We start from the raw sequence: 20,369 nt of genomic DNA, 5'->3' as shown, positions 1-20,369 counted from the left end.
TATCAGCATTATTATTTTTTTCCAGCTTTAACACACATATACACCTAATGCTACTGGCAACATTGCAGTTAATAAACATGTGCATTGTTGGAACTCATGATTCTTCATTCATTTTCTTTCTTTTGTGAAATATACATTCATATTGCTAATGACCTTTTAGTGATGTCTCCGAATATCCTAGTTAAAAACTGCAGGAGTAAGTTGAGGGACCAATAATATTTTATCAATAAAATACAAGAAAGGAACTGAAGAAAATCTAAAGACAAAGCAAACTTAACCTGTTGTCAAAAAACACACATGATTTTAATTTCAAAAGCTGTGGGAAATACAAATGGCTATCATAGAAGCAGACCTTAAATAAAGGGGGAGATTCATCAGCAATGCAAAAGATATTTTCAATATTCTAAGTACTTCGTAGGGGGAAAAAAAGTTGAAGTGAAAAAGCAAAATGTTTAACTCGCATATTCCTAGGGTAGGTTTCATTTTTCAATGTTTTATTTCCAAAAACATGGCTTTGGGAATTGCGTTTGGATATTTCAATCACACACATGCAATTTTATGCCTATACATAGGCCAGATTATACAAGATAAGAAGACGGCTAAAATGTTCTGAATGTTTGCTCTTTCTCCAAATATAAATCAGCGTTTCCTTTGGTGGAAGGAGAATTACATTTTGCCTGTCAGTCTCCTACCTTTATTCTGTCAGAGTGAAAGAGATTATTAAAAAAAAAAACACTATTGGATATAGCTCTGGAAGGTCCCGACATTCTAGCATTATATATTTGAGATAGCGAGCTTTGTATTTTTCAAATCAGAACAGAAACTATGTTATGGAACACAATATGTTTTCTATGTATCTGCTACCTTTGTTTCGCAAAAAAGTAAACAGATTAATTGTGCTTGCTCCTTTATATGTTCTGCTTGTTTCAGATACACACACACACACACACACACACACACACACTGTCTAATACTTTTTCTGTTTACTCAGCAATTTCATTCAACTGCTGTGACAAAAGCAGGATTACTTGTACATCAAAGAGGATAGAACTTCCTTAAAAGTTTTGTTGAAGACCTCCTGCTATTCTACAGTGCAAGATGGGGGAAAAATCAATTGCTAAATGATGGTCTACTGTATAGCTCACAATCAGAAAGAGCTTCTTCAAAAGGTACGGCTAACCGGAACTAAATCTTCTAGATAAAGAAAGATGCACTTTTCTCCCTAAGTGATGCTTTCGGGAATAAGAAGAATTTTGTCTTAAATTTCTCACTGTAAATAATACTAGTAAGATGGCACGCTGGTATAAAAGGTACAATTCACCTCCTTGTAACCATGTTGCGTCCATTTGCCATGCTTCAAACTACATTTTAATTTTTATGTCTGCTACTATTCTGATTCCATTACTTTGGAAGCCTTTCTGGAAGCATATTCATATTACTTCTTTATTGATCCTTCTCCAAAGCAGAGGAATAAGTTTTAAATGGAGATTAAGCTGCCACAAATAATTCCTTTCTAGGCCAAAGTGTTTCTGACCTCTACTTTCTTTGTTTTGTCCAAGTGATTCTTTCAAAGTCTGGACACAGAAATAGCTGTTTCAGATCAAAAGGTTGCCTACTATTCCAGGAGAGAGGAAATGAATAACCTGAGCACTTTGAATCAAGTGCCAGAACTTAAATCTGATATTTTGGGGGGATGGAGAAACTTTCTTCCATGACTTCACATAATGATAAACCAGCTGGCAGCTGCTAATGTGACAGGATTCACAGCTTCAACTCCAATGTAATCATGACAAGGAGCTATCATATGACTTCTATTATTGCTCTCATTGTTTGGACACTAGGTTTTAATGCTCTTAGGCAGAAAAACAAAATTATAGCTAGATGGAAGAAAAGGGTGAGGCAAGGGCTCTAATCTCAGCCTTCAAAATCACCCAGAATAAGAAACACTACAGGTAGTTCTTAACTTACAACAGATCATTTAGTTACCACTGTAACTGGGTAAAATTTACATTGTAAAAAGCGACATGACCATTTTTCAGTTACGACCTTTGCAGAATCCCCATGATCATGTGATCAAAATTTAGATGCTTGGCAACTGGTTCATATTTATGAACATTGCTGTGTCCCCAGGTCATGTGTGATCACCTTTTGTGACCTTCGGACAAAGAAAGTCAACGAGGAAGCCGGATTCATTTAACTAATTTATCCACTGCGGTGATTTACTTAACAATTGTGGCAGGAAAAGTCGTAAAATCGGGCAAAACTCACTTAACAAATGCCTCACTTAACAACAGAAATTTTGGGTTCAATTGTGATCATAAGTTGAGGACTATCTGTACTGAGAGAACTGGTAAACACTATTCTGAGCTATCCCCCATTTAAAGCATATCTTGGTCTCAAGCCCAAACCCTTTACAATATCTGTGTATGGAGATGAAATTCACCTATCACACATGGATGTTTGATAAAGGAAAGACATTTCTACTTGGGGTACTGGAAATGTGCTATATTGTCATCATCATGAAGTACCGTATTTATCGGCGTATAACACGCAGTTTTAAAACTAAAATTGTAAGCTGAAACCCTGCCTGCGTGTTATACGCCGATACTGCGCGTTATACGCCGGGTCCACTGTTCCCTCTAAGGTGCGCGGCCGCAAGAAACCCCCGCGCAGAGGTTTCTAACTCCCGCGCAGAGGTTTCTTTCAAAGCAAACGTGGGGAAGTCCTTTGCAGGCAGCTAGAACTGGCTGCCTGCAAAGGACCTTCCCAAACTTGTTTCAGCGGCAGCTCTCAGCCTGGCGGCAGCGTCACACAGACTGTGGAAGGAGGGGGAGGAGGAGGGAACTAAAGAGAGCTTTTACCGAGTCTGCGCCCCACAGCCAGGACTGTCCTTGCGCCCCTCAAGCCGCGTTTCTTCCCCGCAAAGCCCTTCGGGCAACCCGAGAGTTCCGCTTGACGCCAGAAGGGCTTTGCAGGAAGAAACGCGGCGTTTCTTCCTGCAAAGCCCTTCTGGCGCCAAAAGGAACTCTCGGGTTGCCCGAAGGGCTTTGCGGGGAAGAAACGCGGCTTGAGGGGCGCCAGGACAGTCCTGGCTGTGGGGCGCAGACTCGGTAAAAGCTCTCTTTAGTTCCCTCCTCCTCCTCCTCCTCCTCCTCCTCCTCCTCCTCCTCCTCCTCCTTCTTTCTGGAGCCCCTTCCTCAAAGATTTGGTACCAAAGCAATGGCGGTGAGGAAGTTGTGTCTTTTGGATTTTGCACTGTTGTCTTTTCAATGGTTCTCAGACTGGTTGAACCTTTAGCAGCTGGGGTGATATTCTTTACTGTTAAGGTTACAATTGGATGTGTTGGACAAATCTTAAAAGATGAAACTTTTATTAAAACGTTTGACTTAACTAAAAACGTCTTCCTTTTTCTTCTTCTTCTTAAATATGATTTATTTATTTATTTTTACTTCAGAAGTTTGATGACCATTGTACAAACTAATCCAACCTAAATGTAGAGGAGGAGAAGAAGGGGGGGGATTTAAAAAGAGCAGAGGAAAAAGAAAAGAAAGCATGAAGAAAACATAAAGAAAGGGATGGGAGGGAGGGAAGGAAGGAAGGCACTTTATGTTGAGGAGTTAATGTTATAATTCATGTTCTAATGTTATAAATTTTAATCCAACATTAAGTTCCGAGCTTCCAAGTCATTTATTTTTAATGAAAAAAATTTTTACTCAAATTTTTGTGTTAAAATGGGGGATGCGTGTTATACGCCGGTGCGTGTTATACGCCGATAAATACGGTAATATTAATAATAAATGGAATGGGTAACAAAATACCACAGGCACAGATGCCTATGTTTGGTAACTCTTTCTGGATTTCAAATTGGATCTTTCCCTAATGTCAATAAACATTATTGGGATGTTTTGGGGATTCCTCATTCTTAAACTATTCTAATTTTGTTAAATTTCTCCAAAATTTGGTGCTCTGTTTACTATGATGATCTCCCTTCATAACTGATGACATTTTGATTAGATAAAGAAGATTAAAAATAAAAGTATGAATAGATAGATATGCTATATGCTACAATATGGTATGATATATCCAAAATATACCGTGAAACAACAATTATTATTTAAACTTACAAAGCACTGAAGTCTTTAAAACATGCAAAAAATAAAAATAAATAATAGTTAACATGACAGGTTGGACATCTTTTCCCAATTCCAGCTATGTCATGTTTTTCTTATTCCATGTTTACAGTTGTTACAGATTTTAATATTTGTTACTCTGTACTTATATTGAATGGAGAAAGCTCTTTGGATTATACTGTAAATTACTCTTTTTCTGAATTATGTTTGAATACACATATGCATTGTCCTCTTAATTCTTTTCTGTCTTGGTTAGCAACTTTATGAATGAATGCTTTAATTTATTTCTCTTATAAAGCTTCTGTACCATCATTACTTGAAATTTATGTACCATACCTTCACTATCTTATACATTATTCAGAGGATACTTTGCAGCAACATAGTTACAGAAAAATAACACTGTACTGTATTATGAAAGTCTGTTTTCTATGCCTCCCATAAATATGTCCTTCCTGTATAACTCCTTTTCTTCTTTCAGCTGAAATATGACTGGCCAAAGCTGCAGGCACAATTTTTTTTCTGTGGGCACATCAAGAATTCCAAACTGTTGTGCTACTTGAATCTTACAAGCATATGAACATCATGGATCTGTTTAAAATTCTTTTGTCTCATTGCATAGAGCAAAGGGAAAAAAATCCATTTGAAAAGGAATGTGATAGAATAGATGGCCTAGCTTCAATGCATATTCTTATTTCTCAAAAGGGAATTTATAGAAAAGCAATACAAAAAACTATTGCAGAGCATTAAAAAAAACTCCATTAGAATAATGTTCCTGCCTCTACAGCGGGGAAGTAGGGTTGGAGAAACTATATGATGAAATTTTGGAAAAACCTTATTTTCATGATGGATAAGCACATGCAGCTAATTTTCACTGAACTACTATCTGCATATTGTTTGATACTGAAATATTTGTATATAAAATCAGGCATGAAATATCTTCATTAATGAAAGCTGATTATGTACCTTAGCAACTAAGAGAATAGCTACAAATTATAATTGCCAATATTATTTATTATATTTATATCCCATCTTTCTTTGAATAACTGAGTTAAACTTACCTAATGAAAATTTAACCCTAAACCTGCTGTTAGTCTGAAACCTAACTATTATCATTCCTTGTATAACATATCTAACTCAAATTGCAGTTTTGGCAATAAATTCAGTAGATTGTTGGCAACAAAATGAGGTCTTCTCTTGGGTATTATAGTACATCTTAATTTTAAAGAATTCTGGCTTATGGGTCACCAGAAATGTCCTCCTCAGCTTCATATGGGGCTGTGAGTCTACTGATACCTTTGATCTTTCTCGGCATAACATTCATAAGCTATGATCTTCATACCAATGCTGCACAAGCCAGACAATAAACTGTATGGGTTAGCAAGAAAACTTGGTAAGTAGCCATCATGCTGATTTACGAGTAGACTAGAAGTATCTAATGAAATTTTGGCTTACTACGATTTCCTAATATTGTTGATGTATATCAACAGCTTTGAATAACTTACAGTAGCCTTCCCCAATATAAAGTGCCCAGTGTAAGTGAGGATTTGAATTGAAAACTCAGGGAGTTAAAAATCCACATATTCTAATTGTAGAAGGCTGTTTTACAGGTCCGTCCATCATCCATCCATCCATCCATCCATCCATCCATCCATCCATCCATCCATCCATCCATCCATCCATCTATCATCTATATCTATCTATCTATCTATCTATCTATCTATCTATCTATCTATCTATCTATCTATCTATCTATCTATCTATCTATCTATCATCTATCGCTAGTTATCACTGAACTAATTTTGCTGGAGGAAATGTATATTTTTAGTAGATTTTATTGTAAAATTTATTTTGATGACATAGTGTACATACTTGATTCACATATACCTATGAATCACTGAGTGAATGTCCACAGATCTTTGTGGGACTGAAGTATCTTCTTCTGTGAGATTTATGCACTGTGCAAAATAACAGTTTTGAAATGGAAATAGCTATTTATTTATTTATTATCAAAATTTATATGCCGCCCAATCCTGAAGGACTCCGGGAGCTAAAACAATCATTCAAGTTAAAAATTGAAAACTTCTGCGAAGTCACTTTACAAAACAGCTGAATGGTTTAGTTATTTGCCTAGAATCTGAAATATAGTATTTGTAACACCCTTTACAGAAATAGTAAAAATAAAAAGACCAGAGATTGGAAAACAGCTTGATCTAAATAAAGGAGTAAGGTATTGTTTGCTGTATGCCAGCAAAAAAATTCAATTGCTTAAAAACCAGTAGATGGCATAGCAGAATCAAAAGGAATAGATTTGGTGAGGGGATGAAGAAAAGAATAAAGTGCCAATTAAATTATTATAAACATTAATCTCATAATAAGAGAAATACAAGTAACCATTTTAGTCTGGCTATAGGTAACTACAAAAAAATACTGTACTGTGGGCACAGTCTACTTTTACTCCTTCCAGCTTCTGATAATGGTTTTAGAATGAGATAAAATCAGCATGCCACTTTAGCAATCTCATGAACAATGCGAGATGTGAGATTGAGAAACAATTTGGACAACAAAAGCTTTCAGCATTGATAAGGATCCACAGAAACCTAAATAACGTAGGTTCCCCATTGTTTTGTATAAAAGATATGACTGGTTGCTTTGGGTCTTAAGAGATTCAGTTGACGTTTAATGAAAAAAACTAAATTTCTTACTCTGTAATCCATACAAATCACTGTCCTCAACATTTACAACACAGACGTAGGATGGGTCTCTCCTGTAACTATTGGGAAAGCTGATAGACTTTTGCTAATTCTACAAATGAATTAGGGTTTTTTTTTTTTACTATTAGTTTTTAATAGTTAAAAAAACACACTGAAGAGGCATTTGGATAATACATCTCTCTCCAGGCAGTTTGAAAAACAATTGTGCCCTTGTACTCAAAGTTTAGGCACCAGAATAAAATACTATTGAGAAAGAACCACGAAAAATGGTCTTGGTGATCACTTCATTATGCTGTGCAGGATCACAACACATGCTCACATGATACAGACCCCAAACAATTAACCTCCACTAGGAATGGATATACTTCAGAAATGTCTCAGATATGCTGAGTTGGCCAATTTCGAGACGCCCTTGTGTGTTGGTTGGTGGGCCACTGAGTTGGTACTGAGGTGGGCCTGTTGGGGCGCAGATCTCTGGAAGCAGTTCCCTTTAATATAATCAGTCGCAGAAGGATGGTTCTCTAAATTTATAAAAGCTAAAGACACAGGAATAAAAAAAGTGCTAACCTCCCTGCTGGTTTTAGAGATATTATTCTTGCCCTGCATGTCTGTTAAACTGATTTGTTGGGTTTCCTCGAATAATAGTATACCAGGATAACTCCAATGGGAAAGTAAACAGAGATCTGGTACATCTAAGCTCCTCTTTAATGACTTTTGTGTTGCTTACCGAGACTCCTTATTCTCAGTCACACTTTTACAAAGACCTGGTTCAGGAGGAACTAAAATAACAAAAACAGAACAAAACTCAAACCCAACCTTATCTTATTAAAAAAAAAAATCCAACCTACTAAAGAATCTGAAAAAAAAATGTTATTTTCACCATCAAATTTCTGAGTAGTTTCAGAACTATTTTCTGTACACAAAATAAATTTACCTCTCCACATGATCAACATTGCCCGCTACACCAAGGCCTCCTATGGTATATATTTTGCCATCATAAACCAAACTGTTGTGTCGACATCGTGGGACTGTCATTCGGGAAACGAGATTCCAGTTATCCAGGAGCGACATGTAGCACCAGACATCAGCCAGTGTGACTCCAGCTTCCATACCACCTGTCCTCAGTAAGGAGAAGGGGGGAAAAGACCACAGTGACTTGATCTATATTGCAAGTCAACTGCAATACAAGATCTTCAAAATGACGCATGACTAATTAAAATAAATCATCGTCGATTGCAAGCATCTGTTCCGATGATGCAGATTGCTGTCACTTATTTATGCATCCCAAAGGTTTTTTTTTTTAAAGGCTGTCATGATGTCAGGCCAGGCAGGACATTTGCATATGTGAGCATAATTAGGCAGCATTCATAAATATCCTACAGGCTATTCAGTTGCATATGCAACTGTATGAAGCAACTAAGCAGCTTACTCAACATTTTCAGATTAGAAATTATCCATAACACATGGCCTAGGCAATGGATGCTACAATCAGGGTGGCTGTTCTCAGAATCTCTGTGCTATCCGTGGATGCAAAATGTAATACAGTAATACAGGATTTCGAAGAGTCACTACACATTATAGTCTATAGGTATCACTAAAATAGTAATAAGCCAAGGTGGCGCAGTGGTTAGAGTGCAGCACTGCAGGCTACTTCAGCTGACTGCAGTTCTGCAGTTCGGCTGTTCAAATCTCACCGGCTCAAGGTTGACTCAGCCTTCCATCCTTCCGAGGTGGGTAAAATGAGGACCCGGATTGTTGGGGGCAATATGCTGACTCTGTAAACCGCTTAGAGAGGGCTGAAAGCCCTATGAAGCGGTATATAAGTCTAACTGCTATTGCTATTGCTATTGCTATAATGAAAAAAGTATTAAGATACTCCCATGTGGCAAACAGCTTTTGCAATTGATTCTTCTCTCACCTTTTATCTACCTGCAATCTTTCATACCTTGTACTTCCTTCCTTCCTTCCTAATTTCCATGCAGTCCCCAAGGTTGAATATGTAAGTTTTCTTCCACAAGTGAAATGTTGGTATAGTATGATTATAACAATAGCAATAGCAGTTAGACTTATATACTGCTTTCCAGTCCTTTCCAGCCTTCCTCTAAGCTGTTTACAGAGTCAGCCTATTGCCCCCAACAATCTGGGTCCTCATTTTACCCACCTCAGAAGGATGGAAGGCTGAGTCAACTTTGAGCCTGGTGTGATTTGAATTGCCAAATTGCAGGCAGCCAGCAGTCAGCAGAAGAAGCCTGCAGTACCGCACTCTAACCACTGTGCCACCATGAATAATGAAGCTGTGGTGGCAGTTTAAAAATTGTGGTTCTCCAGTTGAACATGTGAGAGAAGAGCTTGTTCCCTTTCACTAAAAGTAGGAAGAGGTTTCAAGGACAGATTTTAAAAAAAATGAGTAGGGATTACATGTCTTTTAAGTAAACATGGTCGTACAGATCAACAACTTGAGCAAACCGGCTTCAGATACAGAAACATAATCATTTTGATTCAGATCCAGATGCTTCATACTGTGTCACAATTGCAAGGAAAAACTCTTCACAGTTTAACCAAGATCCATAATGCATCTTTTTGCACATTACACGGGGAAAATGTCCTAGGGAGAAAATCTGAGCTTAAATGAAATGGAAAATGCTCGAAGGAACTCTCGTCTTCCCAGCCAAATGATTATGCATCCATTCTGATTAGTTTGCCTTATACGTTTGCAAAGAGTCCACTGTATTTGTTGCTCACCTGAGAGGTAAACATTGTCTCCAGCGCTCACCACACTAAAAAACTCCCGATCATAGAAGGGCAGGGTGGCTAGTGGGTACCACTTATTGTTCTGAGGATTGAAGCATGTGACTGCTGTCAAAGCCCGTTGATTCATTCCAATCATCTGACGGCCTCCAACTAGGACTATGACTTCTGCTACACCTAGAATGGTAATTGACCCAAACATAGATTACTTTTTATAGATACAAATACATATTATCAGATCATAATCTCTGAAGGATCATAATCTCCAATTTCCCCTTACCTTGTTATTCTTTGCATAAGCCTAATTCTTTTCTGCTGTTTCATTACATTTGATTATATGCTTAGTGCACCCTGAACAGGATAAGCAGAGTAACATGTTTGTAAAATATTCCTCTTGCTGCTTAAGCAGCACACAGTGCATGGTTTTTTTTTTTCAAGATCTAGCAAGATAATTTATGTAGACTAAATTTGGAGTAAGTTTCTATCAAGTGGAAAGACATTTCCTTTTCAATATACCTTTCCTGCTAATATTTATACAATACAATAGCAGAGTTGGAAGGGACCTTGGAGGTCTTCTAGTCCAACCCCCTGCCTAGGCAGGAAACCCTATATTGTTTCAGACAAATGGCTATCCAACATCTTTTTAAAGACTTCCAGTGTTGGGGCATTCACAACTTCTGGAGGCAAGCTGTTCCACTGATTAATTGTTCTAACTGTCAGGAAATTTTTCCTCAGTTCTAAGTTGCTTCTCTCCTTGATTAGTTTCCACCCATTGCTTCTTGTTCTACTCGCAGGTGCCTTGGAGAATAGTTTGACTCCCTTTTCTTTGTGGCAACCCCTGAGATATTGGAACACTGCTATCATGTTTCCCCTAGCCCTTCTTTCTATTAAACTAGACATACCCAGTTCCTGCAACCTAGTCTCCAGTCCCCTAATCATCTTTGTTGCTGTTCTCTGCACTCTTTCTAGAGTCTCCACATATGTTTATCTTTATTTTCAAAACAACATTAATATTCATCCAATGTCAAAGGGGTCACACTCTTTAACTCAAATGAATTAATATTAATCCAGGGGAAAACGTTACACTTCACCTGCTAATATGGATTTGAATACTCACTCCTTTAAAGATCTTTGTGTAAAGAACTTATTTGAAGAACTCAAAAATATTTTTCAAAAACTGGAGTTTTCTTTAAATGATGGCTGTGTATTCTAAAATAATCTATTGAGCATTGCCAGCATGACATCAAATAAGGTGTTTATGTTTCTGTCCCTATGTTTTGGAAATTTTGACTGAAGCGTTTCTTTTCCCCTTGGAGAGAGGAAAATAAACACAACTACTGTACATTTTTATGTCTCATGATAACATAAAAAAGAATAGGAACATTTTCAAATGTTTAGCTACCATGAGAATCAGCTTGGTGTAAGGTACTGGTCCAGTGGTGGGCTGCAACCAGTTTAACCACCAGTTCAGTGATCATGTATTTCGTACGTGCCTAATGAGCTTGCGTGCAGCATTTAAATTACAGCAATTTGAAGCTCAGCTGCCTACCTTCTAAGGCAGTCCTGCTAAGTAGAACAGCGGAGGCCCAGAAATCAGCTGTGCTACGTGAATCAGCTGAGCCAGAAAGAAGGAAATATAGGATAGGATAGGGCAGGTGCAGGTAGGCTGATTGTCGGAACTACTGGTTGGCCCGAATTGGACCGAACCGACATCAGCCCATCACTGAACTGGTCTAGAAACAAGGACATTGGAGAGTTCTAGTTTAGAAAGCTAGCTAGGTGACTTTAGGCCAGTCACTCTCTTTCAGTCCAGCAATCCTTGCTGTGGGGAAATATGAAATAGAAGTATTACATGTGTTGCCATCTTGAATTGACCCTCTCTGTCTCAAAAAAAAAAAAAAGGTGGGGGAGGGAGGGACAGAATAAAAATCTAATAATAATTCTCTGCTTTGGAATGAACTATTTATTGCTTTATAGATATACAGAGATAGTATCATCAAGTGACAGATTATAAAACTTGGGAGTAAATTCAGCTGGCACTAAGGTGATTGTTTCCAGAACAATGGCAGGAAAACTCATCACCTGTTTAGAACTAATGTGATTATAATAAATAGCCTCAAGAGGATATTGTAGATATTGTGATTTTCACAAAGGATTGAAACACTCTTAATGAATAGTTAAACTAATTGGACTTTGACTTACAGAAATAATCACTCTTCTTATTCTTGGGAAATTACTTTTTCTTAATTAATAATTTTCTGAAAATAGTTTGCATTACCCCTACAATTTTTTTTGTAGACAGATACTTTGATAAACTGCTGGTCACCTCCAATTTACAAGAGTAAGAGAAGGGCTGTGCCTGAAAGTATTTCATCTTTCTGATAAATTATCTAATCAGATAACATTTCTGCAAAAAATGCAGGCTGACATGCAGTTTTATATAATAATAACGTCTTGGCTTTTTGAATTTTCCTGCTGTCTTGAAGCACCTTTGAAAGGCAATTAGTATGCCTTCCACATGTAAAATATGCCTAAATTTCACCTGAGATGTCATGCTATCTTTCAACAGAATGGGTATGTTCAAACGTTTTTAACATTACTATAATAAAAGCAGATCAGGATCTCTTTATGTTTCCTAGATAATAAATAAAATCTGGGAACTGAATCTGTTTACTGATTTAGTTACTCATTCACAGTATTGCTCATCTTTCTTTTCATATATGATGTATATACAAGGATATAAAAGGAGACCTATAAAAAACCATCCCATATTATGTTTTTTAAGGTATCATTTTAACCAAGAATGTCAAATAAAATATAAGATTCAGTTATTTACCAAACAAAGGCACTTTAGTTATGACTTTCCACAGTCTGAAGAGGTCAATTTATGTAAACTATTACATTCAGGATAAAAAAGGATAGTGCTCAAAATTGAAGACGAAGTAATTATCTATAAAATGGCACCCCATTTTAAAAATTTATAAATCAATGATGGCTAACCTTTTTGTCGTCGCGTGCTGAAAGGGCTCGTGTGTGCGTGATAGTGTTTGTGCCTGCACCCATAATGCAATGAATGTGCGACACCCCCCCTTATCTTCTGCAATGTGCGTGCAACCCCGCCATTGGGCTTAGTAGGCCTCCCTGCAGCCTCCTGGAATTAAAAATGGGCCATGGGCGGGGCGCTCCGCTTCCCCCACCCAATACATGTGCATGGCCCCCCGTGCTTGCGACCCCCCTCCCTGTGCATGCGCACACATCTCCCATATACGCCCCCCCATACATGCACAGCAGAGACCTGAAAATCAGCTGGGCCGATGGGAGGTGCTCACGCATGCGCGGTAGAGCTGAGCTGGGGCAATGGTTCATGTGCCTGCAGAGGCGGCTCTGTGTGCTACTTGTGGCACACGTGCCATAGGTTCACCATCATGGGTATAGATCCTCCAACTATACATCTATGCCAAACAATTTTTGCTGAAAGACTCTTACAAATACAGGAAGTCCTTATTTATAACCAACTGTTTAGTAACTTAGCAGTTAGAACGATACTGAAAAAAGGGACTTATAAAAGTTTTCACACTTATCACCGTTGCAGCATCCCCATGGTCATGTGATCAAAATTGAGACATGTGGCAACTAGCATTTATGGCAGTTGCACTGTCCTGGAGTCATGTGATCACCACGTGTGACCTTCCAAGCCAACTTCTGGCTAGTAAGGTCAATGTGGGAAGTCAGATTTGATTAATGATTGAATGATTCCCTTAACAACTGCAGTGATTCACTTAAAAACTATGACAAGAAAGGTCGTAAAATGGGGCAAAGCTAATTCAATAAGTGTCTTATTTAGCAAAAGAAATTTTGGTCTCAATTGTGATTGTAAGTTGAGGGCTTCTTCCTGTCTCTTCAATGCAAATAGGAAAAAAGGAAGAAAATCATTAGGGATGGAAAGAAAGTGAAAGAACAGGATTGCTGGACTGGAAAGGGAAGGGATTGACGAAGTAAGAGGAAAAGATAAACGGGATTGGTCAGAAGAACTGTCAAGGCTATAGGTTTAAAAGAAGAACTCTCAAGGTTATAGGAAGAGGTGAGCTGCACTTACATTAACAATTGGTTCGCTGGTTATGAGTACACGGCCTTCCGTGCATGCGCTTTGCTCGTGTGCCTTGCATGCATGCGTGCGGCATAAAAAACAAAGTTAAATAGGACAGCATTGCGCCGGGGCGGGTTTCAACTACCGGCTCGCCTGAACCGGTCTGAATCGGCAGCAGCCCACCACTAGTTATAGGTTTACAATAGGACAGGATAGAGGCCACTGTGATCCCTTGAAGAGTCGAGGTGGCACAGTGGTTAAATGCAGCACTGCAGGCTACTTCAGCTGACTGCAGTTCGGCTGTTCAAATCTCACCGGCTCAGGGTTGACTCAGCCTTCCATCCTTCCGAGGTGGGTAAAATGAGAACCCGGATTGTTGTTGGGGGCAATATGCTGACTCTGTAACCCGCTTAGAGAGGGCTGAAAGCCCTATGAAGCGGTATATAAGTCTAACTGCTATTGCTATTGCTATTCTGTCTCACAATGTGAAGACTATGGATGGAGGAGCCCTCTCCATTCATGGACTCCAATGTATATTTTTGGGAGTCTTCACTTTTACCAAGGCAGAAATGCCTTCTCTCCTGCAGTAGTCTGCCCCTTATTTTATGAAAATGAGTCTTCATTTCAAAGGAGCGACTGAGATCCTCTGTAGACTTATCTAGAAGTCACATTATGTTTAATGGCTTTTCTGCTTAATAAATCTGCTTGCAGCCAGCCAGGCATTTCATAAATGATACAAAATGTATGTATCGCTGTGATACCTCAGGGTCATGCAGAGATTTAGATATGTTATTGTAAAAACTTAAAAAAAAATTATTGTCATTATTAAATGGCAAAAAAGAGAGATTATTTTCTGGAAGGCAATCTAACGTATTCAAGGATGTCTATAATTTTAAAGATGTTTGGGGAAAAAGTCAAGTTGGATTAAAGAAATATAAATTACCTGCATGCCCAGAATTCTATCTCCAGACTGTGCTAGGCTGTTAAATAAATATGGCCAAACCATGACAGAAAACCATCTGCCAGGGAATTAGCACCTGGTCTGGGATGATGAATGCCCTCTTGCCGGTCCCTCGCTCTCAATAACTTCTGCCACAAGGAGAATCAGTGGGAAAAATCTGAAGGACTGCAGGATGCCCAATTGCCCAGTTCGCAATGCCCAATTGCCCAGTTTGATATCTGCCTGTATCTTGGACGCTTTACAGAAAAACTGAGGGGAAGCCTTTTAATCTTGGTTCCTTACTTGCAGCCTGCAAATACCATTAGCCATTTCAGAAATACGATCTTTTCAAGGCTCCACCATTACCTGCTGATAACCTGGGCCGGGTTCTTGGAGTTTGCATCTCTTGCCTGGCGTGTGGCAACATGTGATAACGTTTTGCTTCGTTCACCAGATCCCGGCAGGCCTCTGAAGATTTTATCAATTCCTCATTGTCAACGACGTTTAGCAGATAACTGGGATGGATGAAGGGCAGACGGACCACTGCCAACAGCTCAGCAGAATACTGTAAAAAACAAAAAAAAGACACTGTGACTTCTTAATGCAACTGGTTTCTCAACAGCCTTGCTTTTTTTTCTTTCTTTTTTTTGGATCTATTTGGGACAGTGGAACATTTGTGTTTGGCCTATTTTCATGATAATAATTCTATCTAGGCTTTTCTCCTCGTGTGTTTCCTCTTCTCAAAAAATACCATATTTTTCGGAATATAAGACGCACCTTAACCCCTTAAAAGAGCGTGGAAATGTTGGTGCGTCTAATACACCGAATACAGCCATTTTTGGTCTCCCGAAACTAAGCCCCCACATCCAATTTTTGCAAAAAATGGGCCCTTTTTTTTTGCAAAAATGGAGGGTTTTTTTGCCTTCCCTCAGCCCCCAACAGCACTCTGCAGGCTTCAGCAGGGCTGGGGAAAGGCAAACATGCCCGTTTTTGCGAAAAAACAGGCCATTTTCCACAAAAACTGAGGCTTTCTTGCTTTACCTCAGCCCCCCAACAGCGCTCTGCAGGCTTCAGCAGGGCTGGGGCAAGGCAGAAACACCCGTTTTTGCTTTGCCCCAGCCCTGCTGAAGCCTGCAGAGGGCTGCTGGAGGCTGAGGGAAGGCAAAACCTTTTTTTCTTACTTACCTCTTCGAAATCTTGGTGTGTCTTATACACCAGTGCGTCTTATAGTTCAAAAAATACAGTTGTTATGGCCCTGATGAAGGTAAAACATTCTTCTGGGGAAAAAGGTAAGCCTTCTTACTCACAGAATGGAAGAAATAATGTCAAAAGATATCAGCTTTCATTTTATAGCATGTAAACCAAACCAACATTTCAAACTTAAAATTGATGGTGGAACCTATGCCAAATTTATATATCTTGAACAGAGGAGGTCTGCTGTGATTTTTGCAAGTTCTTCAATTAACTTTGAAAGTTAAGTCTGGCTGCTTTATTTCAAACCAACAGTTATTCCGGCAGCATTTCAAATGTCAAAAAAGTTCTATGTTTATAGAACATCTAAAGTGAATGTAGTGAATAATAGCAGTAGTTGTGATAAAGCCATGGGCTTTTTTTCACTGACAAAACAAATACGTTCTTTCAGGTTCTGCTAGAAGTCAAACTCAAGGAGCCAATAATCAAATGCATGTGGCATATCTCCATCCTTCTGCATCAATAAAATAAACTTTGCGGTACAAAGGATATTTAAAATAGCTGAAAACCTCTATCATCAGTCAAGGCTTAATCAAAACAAAAAGTCCAAGTGAGAGAAAAAGGTATATTATAAAACAGAGAATCCATTTATTTCTTTGCAAGTGTTCATCTCTGCTAAATATCACAAACTGCCTCAGGCAATAAAAACACAACAGGTAGAAAACAGGCAAAAAGAGCAGATTTGTAAAAGTGGGAAAAGGTAATTAAGGACAGTCAAAGATATTGCTAGGGCAATGCTGTGAAACACTGGAAAGGAAGATGGAAACCTTTAAGAACTTCAAAGCACCTGAGATCTTCAGGCAACCAGGATTACTCCGAATACTTTTCTTAGTTAACTTTTCAACCTTGGGGACACTGTGTGCCACGGAGAATGAAGACAGCCAGTTAAGAACAGAAGAAAATGAGGATTTGGAAGGAGTGCAAATTATACTCTACTTAATGTTCTAAACACACCTAATTCTAACTTTCTAGAAAGTGGTTATCAATTCAGACCTATTAGAGACTAAAGTTTGGTAACTATGTTAGTTATGAGCAGGGCATCTCACCAGGACATCAATCACATATATTGAAAACGTTTTATTTGAAACGTTTTTTAGGACACTAAACTCTCTAGATCTCCCACAATTTGATCAAAAATGAAGTTTAAAAAAAGCTTCTTTTATAATGGACAGAGAGAAGATAGCTGTTGCTTTTATTTAAAAAAACAAAACAAAACTAGCAGAGATGAAATATTAGGGGACTCATAAGAGACCACTTTTCAATCTTTGGGAGAAAACTATCATCTGTCAGTTCTACATTATTAAAATTACATTTATTGAGGCTCTTATTTGCTTAACCAACAATGGAATTATAAGAACAAAAAGACAGAGAGAGCTGTAAGAAAAGCAAACTTGTATTTGCTGTTTTACCATATCAGCTGCAGTAACCATCTAAATGTAGAATTAATAAAAATGTTCATCTCTTCAGAGCAGGAAATATCACAGCAAAAAGATCAAATTAATGTTCTGTATGTGTGCATTAGATTATCCTGAATAATCAATAAAGGCTGGATTTGAATAATATCATATCTTTAGACAATACCTATCCTTCAAAGCCTTGACAATTGCAGTATTATTGCAAACATATCCAATTTATTTTGACTGGTTATCTAATTGAGAACATAGTACAAAATGATTGAAACATCAAACTTCTGCCTATGACAGCTTATGCCCTTGGCCCAGTTGTTAACGTTAATAACACTAAAGTATATAGTTAAAAAACACTACTGTTGTTACTGGCTTTATTTACATGCTGTCTTGATTTGTTTCATATTTGTGTTGAATAATATAAAGCTGGTATCAAAATGCTAATGCTAATGGACATTGTTGAAGAAATGCTCCCGAAGTGTGGTATGACTGGCACATCTCTGATTTCCAAGATGGCAATTTCTTTAGAGGAGAAAAGTTGACGGAATATTAGCCAGGAAATTGTCAGTATCTTAAAAAGCAAAAAGGATAACACAAACATTCAGACCAAACTCCAAAAGAGGAAGCTGGTAAGTTGAGAGCCAGCAATTCCTGGACTAGAGAGTTCTGTTGTGACAACATAGTTTAGGTGCCTTCAAATTTATCAGAAGAACAGCCAAGTGTCTGTTGACAAGGGAGGGCAGGAGGAAAAAAAACCTTAGAATCTATTCTCTGAAGCCCAAACCTACTTAAGGGTTTTGATTTCAACGGGCTGCGTAGAATAAATCGTCGGAGTGGATATTGCTTTATTCTCGGCTACAATAGAAAGCGAAATTAAACCAAATCATAGAAAAGCCTTCTGACAAGGATAGCTGTTCAGTGGTGGGATTCATTTTTTTTTTTACTACTGGCTCTGTGGGCGTGGCTTGGTGGGCATGGCATGGCGGGCGTGGCAGAGGAAGGATACTGTAAAATCTCCATTCCTTCCCCACTCTAGGGGAAGGTTACTGCAAAAACCCCATTTCCTCCCGATCAGCTGGGACTTGGGAGGCAGAGAATAGAGGCGGGTGGGACCAGTCAGAGGTGGTATTTATCGGTTCTCTGAACTACTCAAAATTTCCGCTACCAATTCTCCAGAACTGGTCAGAACCTGCTGAATACCATCTCTGTACTTGTTCTGTAAAAGGAGGGTTCAGTGTTAGGAAAACCGAGACTGACAACCAGGTCTACTCTGAAGCCTGACAAAGCTTGTCAAAAATAGACTGACTACTTATAAAAAAATGATAATAAAAGGAAAAGTCAGGATGGTATACAACCTCTCCAAAATGCTGCAATGTAATTTAAAAAAAGAACACAAAACCTCAACAGTTTAATGGAAGATGAGTGAAAATGTGTATCACTGACCAGGAAAGAAAGAAATCCAAAGAATTACCCTAACCCTACAGCAAGCAGAGCAAGGTAAATAACTGCCAGAAAAACTCTTGTCTGTCTGTCTAGCCATAAAATATAAGTAAACAAATCCATAACATGTAAGTAATCTTCATTCTATCATGGCTATACCATCCCTCGCTATAAAGCTGTCGAGGCAGTTCAATTCTGAATAATTTCTCAAATTTAACAATGCTATGAACCTCGCCATCACGTACAGTTTCTCTTGGGACAGATGCAGTGACTGATGGTTGGAGGAAACAATTCAGGAAGCACATTTGTGCCAAAATATAGGGTTTTTTACAAGTAATGACCAGAACTATAAACTCCAGAACAAATGCCCAGTGCAGAACTGCTCCTTAGAGGCAGTGCCATGATAGTCACAGATGTCGGTAGAGTTGCTAGAGTACTGGCATCTGGTTGAACATTTTGGATTAGATAAACTAGATATGCTGGACTAGATAAACTTTGTGGTCATCTAGCAGGCTGTCTTAATTTTGAGATATTTTTTAAAAGATGACAGAGTTCACAATTTGTCCTTGGGGAGATCCTATTGACCACTTCTTTCGAATTGCCTGCAGGATAGATAAATGATACCGCGTGGGATGTATACGAGGTGGCAGTTGACTAATAAAAAGGCAGGTAGCCTTGACTGTCATCCCACCCAGGTGAACCAGAGATGAAATGATTAGATCAACTACTGTATTTTCTGGAGTATAAGATGCACCTTTTTACCCCCCAAAAGAGGGTGAAAATCTGGGTGTGTCTTATACACTGAATACAGTATTTTTGGGCAAAAACGAGCAAAAAATGAGCCAGTTTTTCACAAAATCGGGGCTGTTTTTGCCCTCCCCAATCCCCAGGAGTACTCTGCAGGCCTTCCAAACTCTCTGCACACCCTGTCTTTTTTAAAAAATGGGGCCGTTTTTGCAAAAAACTGGCCATCTTTTGCTCGTTTTTGCCCATCCTGGCCCCCAAAAGCACTTTGCAGGTCTCTCAAATTCTCTGCATGCCCCTTTTTCACAAAAAAAGGGGGGCATGCAAAGGGTTTGGGAGGCCTGCAGAGTGCTCCTGGGAGCCGAGGAGGGCAGAAACTTAAAAAAAATATATATCTCTTCAAAATCTTGGTGTGTCTCATACTCGGGTGCGTTTTATAGTCTGAAAAATATGGTAATTCCAACTTACTCTAGAGCTGCTTTAATCAAACCTTGCAAGTCTGAAAATGCAAACTTCCCATTGCCACTTTTAACTGCTTAAACCGTTAGGGTGAATCTTTCCATTTTCTCTGACCATTAAGCCACTGGGGACTCCTGCCTTTCTTGTCCAATTGTTTCCAGTCAGCATCAATTCTCCTTGAATTGAGCCAAGGTGGCGCAGTGGTTAGGGTGCAGCCACTTCAGCTGACTGCTAGCTGCAGTTCGGCAGTTCAAATCTCACCAGCTCAGGGTTGACTCAACCTTCCATCCTTCCGAGGTGGGTAAAATGAGGACCCAGACTGTGGGGGCGATATGCCGACTCTGTAAACCGCTTAGAGAGGGCTGAAAGCCCTATGAAGCGGTATATAAGTCTAACTGCTATTGCTATTGCTCCCCAAGGTTGTCTATACATTTCATTACGTTAGCTGACAAC

At 38.8% G+C, this 20,369-nt stretch overlaps 1 protein-coding gene across 1 annotated transcript in view; it reads right to left on the bottom strand.

Moving 5' to 3' along the window:
• KLHL29 (kelch like family member 29) overlaps positions 1-20,369 on the bottom strand; it is a 358,553-nt gene that overhangs the window by 36,120 nt on the left and 302,064 nt on the right. The window contains exons 8-10 of the mRNA XM_032212530.1: positions 14,983-15,181; positions 9,584-9,766; positions 7,776-7,956 (exon numbers count right to left, since the gene is read on the bottom strand). Coding sequence (XP_032068421.1) covers positions 7,776-7,956; positions 9,584-9,766; positions 14,983-15,181 — 563 coding nt within the window. The remainder of the gene's footprint in view (positions 1-7,775; positions 7,957-9,583; positions 9,767-14,982; positions 15,182-20,369) is intronic.

This window comes from Thamnophis elegans, chromosome 3 (assembly GCF_009769535.1).
Source record: "Thamnophis elegans isolate rThaEle1 chromosome 3, rThaEle1.pri, whole genome shotgun sequence".
Taxonomy (NCBI): Eukaryota; Metazoa; Chordata; class Lepidosauria; order Squamata; family Colubridae; genus Thamnophis; species Thamnophis elegans.
Note: the sequence above shows the minus strand (reverse complement) of the source record. Positions and strands in the feature narration are given on the sequence as shown.